The sequence below is a fragment of the Theropithecus gelada genome, chromosome 5 (assembly GCF_003255815.1).
Source record: "Theropithecus gelada isolate Dixy chromosome 5, Tgel_1.0, whole genome shotgun sequence".
Lineage (NCBI taxonomy): Eukaryota > Metazoa > Chordata > Mammalia > Primates > Cercopithecidae > Theropithecus > Theropithecus gelada.
The window spans coordinates 85,303,413-85,318,332 of record NC_037672.1 but is presented as its reverse complement, the minus strand read 5'-3'; the positions used below and the strand labels follow the sequence as shown (position 1 = coordinate 85,318,332).

The following is a 14,920-nucleotide window of genomic DNA, read 5'->3' as shown; positions in this document are numbered from 1 at the left end:
TACAAACAGGGCCTGGGGGGTCTTGAAACTACTAGGGCAGGAGTCGAGTAAGGGTCATGAGGAAGGGGTCTTTGGAAACTGTTAACCGAAACTGCTGTTTATGAACTTGTGGAATGAAGGTGAGCTGCAGGTCATGGGGGAGTGTGGTTGCCCAGCCGGAACCTCTGACATATGCAAGTCTGCGGGTGTGTTCAAAGAGGAAGGGAAGTCTCGAACAAAGGGTCTGCTACGCCAGGTGGCGCCGCCATGTCGGGTCTAGATCCCTGCCTAACAAATAATGCCATTTATTGTGTATTTACTGTGTTTTTGGACACTATGCAGAGTTCATTCTTCGCATTATTTAACTTTCCTCTAACAACTTTTTGAAGCAAGAACTCAGTGGTGAAAATACTGAGTTGCAGAGAGCTTAAATAAACTTGCCCTAGATCATAGGTTAGAGCCAAAATTTGGTTCCAGGAACTCTGATTCCAGAGCCAGTGGTCTCAGCCATTAAATGCAGTTCCCAAACTTGTCTGCTTCAAAAAATGCTGATGCCTGTGTCCCTTCCCCAGAGATTGTGACTAAATTGGTCTGAGATGTGGCCTGGGACTTGTAGTTTGTAAGAGATCTCCAAATTTGCGGACAAATTTGGAAACCACTGTAACACTGCTTTGCTTGGGACATTAGCTAACAACAGCCACCTGAGAGCTATTTCATCCTGCCAATTAATGAGATAACATCAAAACTGTGTTTTCTAAAATAGAGGTAAAGCTTTACCTATGGGAGAAATTATAGCACAAAAGAACAATAGCAAGTTATTCATTCACATTATCAGTACTTATAGATGGTCTTTTAGGACTGATTCAGTTTTTTACTGACTTCAACCTGTGTCAGGTCATAAAGCTGAAAGGCAAGGTTGGTAATACATAAAAAGCCTATAGAATAAGTGCTGCAACTTTCATGGGTGACAGCACGGCTGGCCACGAGGGGCATTTTTGTGGACTACTCTCCCTTTTCCCTTAGGTCTGGAACAACAGAAAATATCTGAATTTAAAAGTTCCATTAACTGTTTTTGTTGAAATTCATAGCCTGCCTCCCACTGGAGCGTAAACTTTTTGAGAAGAGAGACCTTCCTCATTTGTGTTCTGTCCATACTGGCACCATGCTTGCCTATGGGAGCCAAATCACAAGTTGGCTGAATAGTTAATTGTGTTTCCTACAGTGCTCTATTTAAGCCATTGATACACTGAAGTTGTAACCAATAATTGTAACTACCATTCATCTACTATATGCAAGATTCTTTACATATATATGTAAGTGATATACATATATACACTAATCTTGTTTTGTTTATCACTAATCTTGTTTTTTTTTTTTGAGATGGAGTTGTTTCACTCTTGTCGCCCAGGCTGGAGTGCAGTGGCGTGATCTCGGCTCACTGCAACATCTGCCTCCCAGGTTCAAGCGATTTTCCTGCCTCAGCCTCCCGAGTAGCTGGGATTACAGGTGTGCACCACTATGAGCGACTAATTTTTGTATTTTCAGTAGAGATGGGATTTCACCATGTTGGCTAGGCTGATCTCGAACTCCTGACCTCAGGTGATCTGCCTGCCTCGGCCTCCCAAAGTGCTGGGATAACAGGCCTGAGCCACTGTGCCCGGCTGTTTATCACTAATCTTTACACAGACCTATTAATCCTCCTATCTGAGAAGGGGGAACTAAATCCCTGAGAAATTACCCAAGATTGTACAGTGGAGTAAGCAACAAAACTGAGGTTTGAGCCATGTCTGTCTGATGCTGTAGCACACCCACTTTTCTTTACCAAAAACATTCTAGACTCTTAGATGGGATTAAAAACTCCTAAGAAAAGACTCTGGAGTAATCCTTCATTATAAAGCCTATGGGATCACCTACATTTTTCCACATTAAAATAAAAAACAAAACAGCTTCTAAACAAGATTTTTCATTAGCTTAACCATTTCTTCTGTTTTGGACATTTCAGGATTACCTAATTTCCCACTGTTAAAGATACCACAATGAAGATTTTTCTGCATAAATCTTTGCCCACACTTGGAATTATTTCTTTAGGGTCCATTTCTATAAATAGAATTGGACTAAGGCATGTAAACATTACTGACTTACACTATCAAATTATTTTTCATAAAATATACTAATTTAGACTTTTACCAGCAGTGCACAAGAGGACTCATTTCATCCCTGCCAATATCTTTATACTTTGCAAAAAATTTTTGCCAATTTGCTAGTTTAAAGAAAAATCTCATTTTTTGCGTTGTTTTGATTACAAGCAAGTTTGAGCGTTCTCTCTCTTTTTTTTTTTTTTCCTTTCCTGTAGTGCTGATGAACTTTTACTTAACGTTTATTAGCCCTTTATATATCTTCATAATTCTGTTCTCATCCTTTGTCTATTTAATTTTGACACTTACCTTAGTGTTTTCTTATAATCTGTACATTTTTACTCTTCAAATGTTAAGACTATTAACCCTGTATCGTATTTATTGCCAAATATTCCTCCAAAGTTTTCTATCATCTTTAAGTTTTAATTGTTGACACAGAAATTTTAAGTATTTTAATCTATTTATATTGTCCTTTATATGTTTTGCCACCTTTAACTCTAGAAGATTAAAATCCAGGGATCAAGTAAATATTCTCTTATTTCCTCTAATTCAGTTTTTAAAATATTTAACTCCTTGATTTACCTGTGGTTTATTTTGGTACATAATATGATGTATGTCAGTTGGCCATTTCCTCAAATATTTCTTTTTCTAACTCCTTTCTCTTTTAATTTGTGATGCTATCTTGATCATATTTTTGATTCCTGTTGAATCTAATTTTTGCTTTTACTTTTGTTTCCTTTTAGCAAATCCTGTTTCCTGTGACTTTGTAAGGAAATGGTAAGATGTAGTTACAGTACTATTTTCACAGACCTAAACTAATAGGCCAGCCAATCTGGATGGGGCAGATTCATTTGACGTGGGTCTACCTTGGAGTTTTCAAAAAGAACATTCCTAGGCTTTCTCTTTGCCATAAGGCCCTTTTCTTTCTTTCTTTCTTTCTTTTTTTTTCTTGAGACAGAGTTTCACTCTGTTCCCCAGACTGGAGTGCAGTGGCGTCATCTTGGCTCCCTGCAACCTCTGCCTCCTGGATTCAAGTGATTCTCCTTCCTCAGCCTCCTGCGTAGCTGGGATTACAGGCATGCACCATCACGCCCAGCTAATTTTTGTATTTTTAGTAGAGATGGGGTTTCACCATGTTGGTCAGGCTGGTCTCAAACTCCTGACCTCGTGATCCATCTGCCTCAGCCTCCCAAAGTGTTGTGATTACAGGTGTGAGCCACCACGCCTGGCCCATAAGGCCCTTTTCTAATCACAGTTCCTATGGGAAGAGGAATGAAGGAAGACAGAATTACTAAGAAGTTACACTTCTGGTCCCAAGCATCTTGGATAAGAGATATTCATCCTATAGAATCATTAGGGAGAAATACGAAGGGTTCATATAGGTGAAAAGTAAATAATACCAGATTTTATTTTTATCCACTTTTTAAAGAAATGGGTAAAAACCATTCATATTTATTGTTACTGATTAGCTCATTTATATGTATGGCTATTATTTAGACTTATTAAACAGTGGGACAGAAGATTGAGATGTAGGAGAACACTTCCTTTTTCTTTTCTTTTTTTCTTTTTTTTTTTTTTTTTTGAGACAGTCTCGCTCTGTTGCCAGGCTGGAGTGCAGTGGCACGATCTCAGCCCACTGCAACCTCCGACTCCCTGGTTCAAATGATTCTCGCCTCAGCCTCCTGAGTAGCTGGGATTACGGGCATGCACCACGACACCTGGCTAATTTTTGTATTTTTAGTAGAGATGGGGTTTCACTATGTTGGCCAGGATGGTCTCGATCTCCTGACCTTGTGATCCGCCCACCTCGGCCTCCCAAAGTGCTGGGATTACAGGGGTGAGCCACCGTGCCTGGCTGGAGAACACTTCTATTCTCTGAGTTTTTCACTTGTTTGCTAGGTACTTGATTCATTACTTAGTAGATCTGAACTTTTAAGCGATTTGGGATTCTGCATTGACAATCTCGAATCACAGATTTTGTGAAGTTCCAGTTCAATGTATCCCAGTCTTCCTTGCCTCTAATTCAAATACGGTAGCTAATGACTTTTCAAGAAAGTGCCCTTTATGAAAAAAAGAAAAGAAAAATGTATATGTGTATATGTGCATATAATGCACAACAATAAATGCCTCCTGAAAACCGATGCTTACCCTTTGTTAGGCTAAGATACAGTTAGAAGAGGAGACAGAATATAGGTTGAGCATCCCTAATCTGAAAATCTAAAATCCCAAATGCTCCAAAATCTGAAACTTTTTGAGCATGGACATGACACCACAAGTGGAAAATTTCACACATAAGTACTTACCACAAACTTTGTTTCACACACAAAATTATTTAAAATATTATATATATAATTACCTTCAGGCATGTGTGTAAGATGTATGTAAAACATAAATGAATATTGTGTTTAGACTTGGGTCTCATCCCCAAGATACCTCATTATGTATATACAGATATTTCAAAATCTGAAAATATCCAAAATTCCGAATACTTCTAGTCCCAAGCATTTTGGATAAGAGATACTCATCCTATAAAATCATTAGGGAGAAACACCAAGGGTTCATATCAATGGTTCATGTAGGTGAAAAGTAAATAATACCAGATATTATTTTCATCCACTTTTTAAAGAAGTGGGTCAAAACCATTCATATTTATTTTTCATTTACATGTATGGTTATTATTTAGACTTATTTTGTATTTTATGTTTTAACATTTAGTTTTAAAATTTTATTGTGGAGATAGATCTCACTTTGTTGCCCAGGCTGGTCCCAATTTCCTGACCTCAGGTGATCCTTCTAACTCAGCTTCGTGAAGTGCTGGCATTATAGGCGTGAACCACCACACCTGGCTGTATTTACCATGCTTTCCAGTTTTTTCCCCCCTTCCTTATTCAGGCAGCAAATACTACTACCTTATTTTTGTTTAATGGTTTTCAGTTAAAAAATAGGTTTTCTCACCAGAATTCTGAAAAGTAGATAGGACAGATATATCAACTAGATTTTACTGAGAGAAAATGAAAGTCAGCAAAATTAAGTCACTTTCCCAAGGTTGTCAGGTGGCTGAGGAGTAGAGCAGGTAGAATTAACATCTACTGAATAGTACCAAGTATCCACTCAAAATACCACAGTACTTAAAATAAATAATGTATGCTGAGTGAACAAGCTTTCCTGTGACTGGATAGTTTGTGTCTGGTAAAGTTTTATACTTAAAAAGGCTGTGAGGAGTGTGGTTCCAAAAAAGTTTTTCATTATTGTTATTTCTTACTGCTTCTTGTTTCTCTCTGCTCTGTTAATTTGGAGTCATGTGAGGAAATTGTGCCATTTCTATCTGCATTATCTACCCCTGTATCCTTCAAAAAGTTTGCTTTTATGCAAATATGCTGTGCCTAATTAGCCCGGTATGGTGTCTGTAGTCCCAGCTACTCAGGAGGCTGAGTTTGGGTAGTAGTCCAAGGCTGCAGGGAGCTGTGATCATGCCATTGCACTCCAGCCTGGGTAACATAGACCCTATCTCTAACAAAACAAACAAACCAACCAAACAAATGCTGAGAGGTTATACAAGTGTGCACCCTTGGGAGCTGCTGACTATTGAGCCCACTCTCCCCTGCTGCCTCCTCCCACGGTGCATCAGTCACCACTTAATTAGGAAGGCCATTTCTTCACATAATGCCTTGTATGTGCTGTGTCAGTGACTGAATCCTACCTGACACCAGGGCTAGGGCTTATTCTAAAAGAGTTTGGAGCCTATTAAAGAGCTCAGTCAAGTGTTAGGGGGATGCTTTTCCTTATCACCTCCCTCATTATACATTGAAGCATTTCCGTTGAGGAATTCTCCTGGCCTCTTGCCTCATTCTTTAGTTAGACTTTCCATGGAGTAGGAGTGACATCTGTTTGATAGGTTTGGGAGAGAGCATTGGTCCCTTCTGGGACCCTTTTTCTTTGGGGCCTGCCTTTCCACAATGATCTGTAAGATGGTGCATCAATCTGTACAAGGATCTTTGTGATCTACTTTCTATCACATAGCAAGTTTAGCCCCTACAGGAGGAGGCCTGCAGCTTTGGGATGTCAGTTCAATTTGGGGGTGTCAGGGATCCAAACTACTCATTTCAATATGGTTTTATCAATAACAGATAGTATTTTTATTCTATTTGTCTGACTCCTCTGCCTATTTTTCAGTTGGTTTCCAAAGATGGTAGATCAAAAGAGTTGTTATATATTGGGCCCTTCAGACTCCAATCAAGGCCATTACACAGTTGTAATATGAGTCCCCACAACATAGGTGGTGTATTAGTCTGCATAGAATAGACAATGCTACATTAACAAACAAGATACAGAACTCTCAATGACTTAACACAATAAAAGTTTATTTCTCCCTCCTGCCAGAGTCTAGTGTGAATTGATTGGCCCTTCTCAACCTTGTAGCTCTGCTATCTAGGATATGTGACTTCTAGGTCCCTGCAACAGGGAAAGAGAAAAGTGGAAGAGACACACTAGCCCATATGTGATACCCAGTACTCTTGCTGAAATTAGACATGACAGTTATGTCACTCCAAACACTGCAAAGGAGGCTGGGAAACGTAGGGGAACACATAGACGCTTGGAGGGCACAAACTCTCTCTGCTACAAGTGGATTAAGAAAAATGAGGGAAGGTTCAAGGGAGCAGAGTGAGGCACAGAGGGGGTTGAGTGGTACCAAAAGTGTATTTTGCCTATTTCATAGTTTTTCCAAAGCCAGATATTCTGTCTGAAATTTGTCTGTACAATCTCTTCAGAATCCAGTGCTACAAAGCCATCTACAAATGACCTTAATAGGCTGATTGAGGTTTTTCCTGTTAAAAAGTGTGCATTTTACCTCGGGTCTTCTGGAGACAATATGTTCATTGTTTGGTTGCATAATTTATTGTCTTAATTTTATTATGTGTTATATTAGTAATTCTAGAAGTGAGAATGTTGGGTCCAAAGAATGTTTGGGTACTTTGAGCCTTTCAGTACTCTTCAAATCACATCAAATATAGCATTGGTTTTAGTTCTTCTTTTTTTCCCCCTCATATGGGATTTGAGTAGGAGTCATCTAATGTAACCATATTTCTTAAGCATTCTCTTTGAATTAATCAGCTGATATTTGTTAGTTTTTCTTCTAGGAAGAGAACCCCAAATCTTTCAAAGCCTAAAAAGCAATGGGGAACTCCAGACAGGTAAGGCAATATTATATGGTCTTGTTTGTGATGATTGTGTTCATTACATCAAATAGGTAAGTATTATTTATCCATCCACCTCTACAGATCCTCTGAACCAATATTATCACCTCATTGTAGTCAGCATGTAAAAAGCTAACCCTTGGTCAGTGGTTCTTAAATTTGGCTGTACATTGGTATCACCTGGGGAACTTTAGTAATGGCTGAGTGCTTTCCCCAAAAATCCTGATTTAGTCGATATGGGGTGTGCCATAGACTTTGGGAGTTAAAAGCTCCCCAGATGATTCTGTAGGCAGACAGACTTGAGAACCACTGCTCAAGGGTGTGACTCCACACCGCTTTGAAACTTTTTGTGCATTTTCCAAGTCCAGCTTTGCTGCCTGTATCTCTAAGGCTGCTATTACTAATCTTGATACCGCTAAACCTCTTATTAGAGCACACCTGTCCTCTGGGTCTCCAGCAAGCTAGACCCTCAGTCCTTTCATACTTGGCCAAGGGACTCTTCTTTTTCTTCTTTGGCTCCTGAGTCAAGCTTGAATATTTTTTGGATCTCCTACTGCTTTTTTTTTGAGGCAGGGTCTCACTGTGTTGCTCAGGCTGGAGCGCAGTGGTGCAATCATGGCTCACTGCAGCCTTGACCTCCCAGGCTCAAGTGATTCTTCCACCTCAGCCTCCTGAGTATCTGGGACCACATGTGCCCAGCTAATTTTTAATTTTTTTTTGTGGAGACAGGGGTCTCCCTATGTTTCCCAGGCTGGCCTCAAACTCCTGTGCTCAAGTGATCCTCCCATCTTGGCCTCCCAGAGTGTTGGGATTACAGACGTGAGCCACCATGCCTGTCCTATTGCTTTTTAAACAAAATTAATAGACTTTAATTTTTAGAGCAGTTTTGGGTTTACAGAAAAATTAAGCAGAAAGTACAGAGTTCCCATGTTTACTACCGTTCCCCCTAGTTTTCCCTACTACTAACATCTTGCATTATTTTGGTACAATTGTTAAAATTGATGAGCCAATATTGATACATTGCTACTGATTAAAGTCTGTAGTTTACATTAAGGTTCACTTTTTGTGTTGTGCGGCTTTATGGGTTTGATAAATGCATAATGTATCCACCATTATAGTATCATACAGGATAGTTTCACGGCCCTAAAAATTATCTGTGTTCCAACTATTCGTTTCATCTTTCCTCCCTTTCCAAACCCTTGGCCACTGCTAATCTATTTACTCTCTCTATAGTTTTGTCTTTTCTAGAAAGTCATATAGTTGGAAGTGTACAGTATGAAATCGTTCAGATTGGCTTCTTTTACTTAGTAATATGCATTTAAGATTCCTCCATTTTTTTTGGCTTGATAGCTCATTTCTTTTTAAGATTATATTCTATTGATGTGGTACTATTTAGTTGTATAGGTGTATCATATCCATATATACCATGGATATAGGTATATCCATTCATCTATTTAAGGGCATCATGGTTGCTTCATAATTTGGCAATTATGAATAAAGCTGTTATAAACATTCATGTGCAAGGTTTTTGGTACATATAAGTTTTTAGTAATTTGGGTAAATTGCTGAGTAATATGGTAAGAGTATATTTAACTCTGTAAGAAACTGCTAAGCTCTTGTAAGATGACTGTACCATTTTGCATTTTCACAAGCAATGAAGGAGAATTCCTGTTGCTCCACATCTTTGTCAGCATTTGGTGTTGTCAGTGTTTGGATTTTAGCCATTCTAATAGGTGTGTAGTGGTATCTCATTGTTTTAATTTGCAATTCTCTAATGAACTGATGTTGAGCATATTTGCTTATCTGTGTAAGGTATTTGTTCATATCTGCCCATTTTTGCTATTTGTTATTGTTGAGTTTTAAGTGTTCTTTGTATGTTTTGGATGCCAATCCTTTATCAGATATTAGTTTTGCAAATATTGTCTCTCAGTCTATGGTTCAGCTTTTCATTCTCTTAGTGGTGCGTTTCACAAAATAGAAATTTCAATTCTTATGAAGTTCAACTTACTGGTTTTTTCTTTTGTGAATCATGCTTTTGGTGTTGTTTCTAAACTCATTGCTAAACCCAAAGTTACCTGGATTTTCTCCTGTGTGTTTTTCTATAAAACTCCTGAAAGTTTTATATTTTTGTATTTTATGTTTACATCTAGACACATTTTGAGTTAATGTTTATGAAAGGTGCAAGGTCTGTGTCTAGATTATTTATTTTTGCATGTAGATGTCCAGTTGTTCCAGCACCATTTGTTGAAAAGACTATCATTTCCTTTTTTTTGGAGATGGGATTTCACTCTTGTTGTTCAGGCTGGAGTACAATGGCGCAATCTCGGCTCACTGCAACCTCCGCCTCCCGGGTTCAAGCGATTCTCCTGCCTTAGCCTCCCGAGTAGCTGGGATTACAGGCAGGCACCACCACGCCTGGATAATTTTGTATTTTTAGTAGAGATGGGGTTTCTCCATGTTGGTTAGGGCTGGTCTCGAACTCCCGACCTCAGGTGATCTGCCCACCTCAGCCTCCCAGAGTGCTGGGATTACAGGTGTGAGCCACCACTGCACCTGGCTGAGACTATCCTTTCTTGATTGGATTGCCTTCAGTCCTTTAGCTATATTTGTGTGGATCTACTTACAGGATCTGTATTTTATCTCACTCATCTGTCTCTTCTTTCACCAATACCACACTGCCTTGATTACTGTAGCTTTATAAGTCTTGAAGTAAGATAGTGTTAGTCCTCTGACTTTGTTCTTGAATATTATGTTGACTATTCTGGGTCTTTTGTCTTTCTATATCAACTATAGAATCAGTTTGTCAATATCCATGAAGTAACTTGCTGGGATTTTTACTGGAATTGCATTGAATGTATAAACCAAGTTGGGAATAATTGATATCTTAATATTGATTCTTCCTATCCATGAATATTGAATACCTATCAATATTTATAACTCTTTTTTGATTCTTTCATCAGAGTTTTGTAGCTTTCCTCATGTAGATCTTATATGTATTTTGTTAGAATTATGCTTATGTATTCCATTTTTTTCGCAATGCTAATGTAAATAGCATTCTGTTTTTTATTTCAAATTCCAATTGTTCCTTGTTAGCATATTAAAAAATCAGTAGACTTTTGTATATTAATGCTGCATCTTGCAACTTTGCTATACTCTGAAGACTAAGTTTTAAGAGGCTTAAAACTAAAAATATAGTATGCATTGAATTCTCTCTTACTCGTGGATAGGAACACACACATATATATTGAGTAGAGGTATACACTGATAAGAGATACGTTAATGAATATTACTAGAACTGTCAAAATCTTGGAACACTCAACCCACCCTATTTGCAACCAATAGAAAAATTGGAGACATTATTTGATTAGGGAATAAAGTTTAGAAAAGTTAAGTAAGTTACCCGATTCAACTTGGATTTGAATCTATATCCGTTGCCCACAAAGCCCATTTCTTTCCATTATATCATCCTGTCTATTTTAGAAAGGCACAGTTCCTTTGATGGCATGGAATACCAGAGGCAAGAAGATAATTTGGGGTTATTGAAATAATGCAGGAGAGAAATAATGATAGCCTATCCTAAAACATTGGCCTTAAAGGTTGAGACAAAGGTTAGAGTCAAAACATAGATGGACAGAACCTAGTGACAAATGAATTGTAGAAGTCTGAGGAAGGAGTAAAATATGATTTCTAGTTTTGTGTCTTTAGAAATAAGGTAGAGAATACTATTATAACTGCGAGGGAAAATACAAGAGGGAGATAGGTTTGGGAGGAAGATACATTAGATCATGCAGATGATTTTCAGACATTCAATAAGTATCTGGAAATACGGATTTAGCACTCAGGAGACTACTTGAGAATAACTGGAGAGACTTATTCGGGAATTGCGTTTAGTAATAATAAAATAATATTGAGGATGGGCGCAGTGGCTCACGCTTGTAATCCCAGCACTTTGGGAGGCTGGGATGGGTGGATCACTTGAGGTCAAGAGTTTGAGAAAGCCTGGTTAACATGGCGAAACCCCATCTCTACTAAAAATACAAAAATTAGCAAGGCGTGGTGGCACACACCTGTAATTCCAGCTACTTGAGATAGGTTGCGGCAGGAGAATTGTTTGAACCTGGGAGGTGGCAGTTGCAGTGAGCCGAGATTGCGCCACTGCAATCCAGCCTGGGTAACTGAGAGACTCCATCTCTAAATAATAATAATAATAATAATAATAATAATAATAATATTGAAGAGATTGGAAGCCCGGAGCACGTGCCATTGTTTGAGTTGTAAAAGAAATGCTACCTAAAGAAACAGAGAGAGGCCGGGCGTGGTGGCTCATGCCTGTAATTCCAGCACTTTGAGAGGCCAAGGCGGGTGGATCACTTGAGGTCAGAAGTTTGAGACCAGCCTGGCCAACGTGATGAAACCCTGTCTCTAACAAAAATACAAAAATTAGCCGGGCATGGTGGCACGTACCTGTAGTCCCAGCTATTTGAGAGGCTGAAGCAGAATCGCTTAAGCCTGGGAGGCTGAGGTTACAGTGAGCTGAGATCATGCAACTGCACTCCAGCACTGGTGACAGAGGTGACAGAGGGAAACTGTCTCAAAAAAAAAAAAAAGAAAAAAAAAAACAGAAACAAACAAACAAAAAAGAAACAGAGGAAGCTGCTAGAAGAGAACCAAGAAAGAGAGAGTCTCAAAGGCCAATGAAGAAAATTATTAAAAGAAAGATGGCTCCTATGAGGAAACATTACAAGAATTTGTGGTTGGCTAGACTAGACTGGCAAAGAAAGTTTGAAGACTGATTTCTAAATTCAAAAAGTCCATAAAGCATTTTAAAGAGATAAAAGCTAAATAAGTATTTGTTATGATGGGAGAGATTATAAGAATTTCAGAACAATACAACTCTGGAAATGGACTGATGAGAGCTGTTTGGTGTTTTCTAAATCTGGAAATCTGAAACAGACTAGAGTTTTAGCTGTGCAGAATGGGGTGATTGAACACTGAACCCCCCAGAATCCTTCTAGTTCCATTATTCTAGAATTCTGTGGGTAATTGTGATGGTGTCAGACTTGGTTCTGTTTCATGGATACATCAGACAGGTGTGGTATGGATAAAGATCCTATACTCTGTGGTCAAGTTCTGGATATGGACCATAGAAGATTACATTTTTATTTTCTTGATATTACTAGCCATGTAACTGCTAAACAGGTAATTTCTAAAATGCTGGCAGTACAGTGGTACATTATCTGTATATAATACGCTACTTTAGCCTGTTGGTTAGCCTCCCCGCTTCCTGATGAAGTTTACCTCCAAATTTTTCTTTTTTTTTTTTCTTTTTGAGATGGAGTTTCTTCCCGTCGCCCAGGCTGGAGTGCAGTAGTGCGTTTTTGGCTCACTGCAACCTCCACCTCCTAGTTTCAAGTGATTCTTCCGCCTCAGCCTCCTGAGTAGCTGGGATTACAGGCATCCACCATCATGCCCAGCTAATTTTTGTACTTTTGTAGAGACAGGGTTTCACCACATTGGCCAGGCTGGTCTCGAACTCCTGACCTCAGCAGGTCCACCTGCCTCGGCCTCCCAAAGTGTTGGGATTACAGGCGTGAGCCACCATGCCCAGCCACCAAATTTTTCTTGACTGTGGAGTCTCTGCTCTTTCTCATCCCACTGGTCTTTTCCTTCTAACTTTAAGCCAAATATCCTGCTTTATATATTATCCTCAATGCCTTTTGTTCATACTCTGTTTTCTAGTTCTTGTGGCCAAAATTTTTGTTTTATTTTTTTAAAAAATATATTGTGGGTACATAGTAAGTTTATATATTTACTTGTGGCCAAAATTTTTAAGCAGCTATAATCTCATGAGGGTTCAGTTCTTGGAGCGCATCATTCGGACCATATTTTATGCACTTAATTTCATTGTTGTTTCTAAGGTAATTTTTGCTCTGAATTTGAAACTGGGTGCAAACCCAGTATATATATACACATCACCTCAGCTTCCTAATCCCTGACTCTTCTAGCCTCTCTCCATCTGAGCTGTTATATTTACCCCTATCCAAAGACATGTTTTTCACTCTGTTATTACCACTGATAATGGCCTGGCCAAATCCTATTGTCTTTTGATTTTTTTCAGAGCTTATCCTTTTATGATATCTAAGTTATATTTGATGCTTTTTGATATATTTTATTGTTTATCAAAATATACTTGGTTTGATATATTTTATGCATCCTTCTTTCAAACTCTTCCCCTCTTTGTCTTCTATTACGTGGTTCTCTCACCTCTACCCACTACTTCTTTCTTTTTTTTGAGATGGAGTCTCGCTCTGTCACCCAGGCTTGAGTGGAGTGGCGTGATCTTGGCTCACTGCAGCCTCCACCTCCTGGGTTCAAGGGATTCTCCTGCTTCAGCCTCCCAAGTAGCTGGGATTATAGGCATGTGCCACCATGCCTGGCTAATTTTTGTATTTTTAGTAGAGAAGAGGTTTCACCATGTTGGCCAAGCTGGTCTCAAACTCCTGACCTCAGGTGATCTGCCCGCCTTGGCCTCCCAAAGTCCTGGGATTACAGGTGTGAGTCACTGCACCCAGCCTGCCCACTACTTCTCTCTTTGGGAGCCTAGTTACTGTCTTCCCCATGTGGATCTCCCTCCTGTGGCCCTCTTCACTTGAGGTCTAAACATCGGCATTTGCTTTTTATTCTGCCTGTGGTTATTCTTTCCTCTCTAATATGTGCTGCATGTCACCATCAGGTGGGTCCCCAGTTTTCACCATTCATTCATTCATCGAACCACTATGTGATTTTTCTTATAGTTTTTTTTTTTTTTTTGACAGTCTCACTCTGCCACCCAGGCTGGAGTGCAGTGGTGCTATCTTGGCTCACTGTAACCTCCACCTCCCAGATTCAAGCAATTCTCCTGCCTCAGCCTCCCGAGTAACTGGGATTACAGGTGCATGCCACCATGCCCGGCTAATTTTTGTATTTTTAGTAGAGACGGGGTTTCACCATGTTGGCCAGGTTGGTCTTGAACTCTTGATCTCAGATAATCCACCTCCCTTGGCTTCCCAAAGTGCTGGGATTACAGGAGTGAGCCACCGCACCCGGCCTTTCTTGTGGCTTTTAAAAAAATTGATCTCATGTACAAGGAACTAGCATGGTTTCTTTCACTGTGTAGATGCCTCACATAATCCATTCAAGGAAGATCACTTAGTCAATTTAACAAAACCGATATCCTTCGCATACTGACGGAAACACTGACAGTATGTATGGAGGCCATATTTCCACATCAGGCCGTGCTGGCTTGAACAGACTCGATGAGAGCAAGATCCCTGCCCAAATTTTTGCAAGTGGCTCCAGTAGAGTTTGATGAGACAAAAGGCCATCAAACAATATTGAGTACCACTTCTGTACAACACTAAACTATGCAAGGAAAAATCCCCGAAAGACTAAGACATGATCTGAAAGAATAGATAGGCTGGAGTGGCAGACACTCTTGACTTGATCAAGTTTGCTTTTAGAAAGATCACTCAGGCAGTGGCGTAGAGAAAGGCGTGGACATAATGGGAGTATGGACAAAAGAAGGAACAGTGGGAATGAGGAGAGATGGACAGATTTGAGCCGTATTTAGAA

The 14,920-nt window shown here is 39.4% G+C and overlaps 1 protein-coding gene across 1 annotated transcript in view; it reads left to right on the top strand.

Moving 5' to 3' along the window:
- Positions 1-14,920, top strand: part of THEGL (theg spermatid protein like) — an 82,276-nt gene that overhangs the window by 24,710 nt on the left and 42,646 nt on the right. Inside the window, exons 2-3 of the mRNA XM_025386359.1 lie at positions 2,858-2,891; positions 7,241-7,306. Of these exons, the coding sequence (XP_025242144.1) occupies positions 2,858-2,891; positions 7,241-7,306 (100 nt within the window). The remainder of the gene's footprint in view (positions 1-2,857; positions 2,892-7,240; positions 7,307-14,920) is intronic.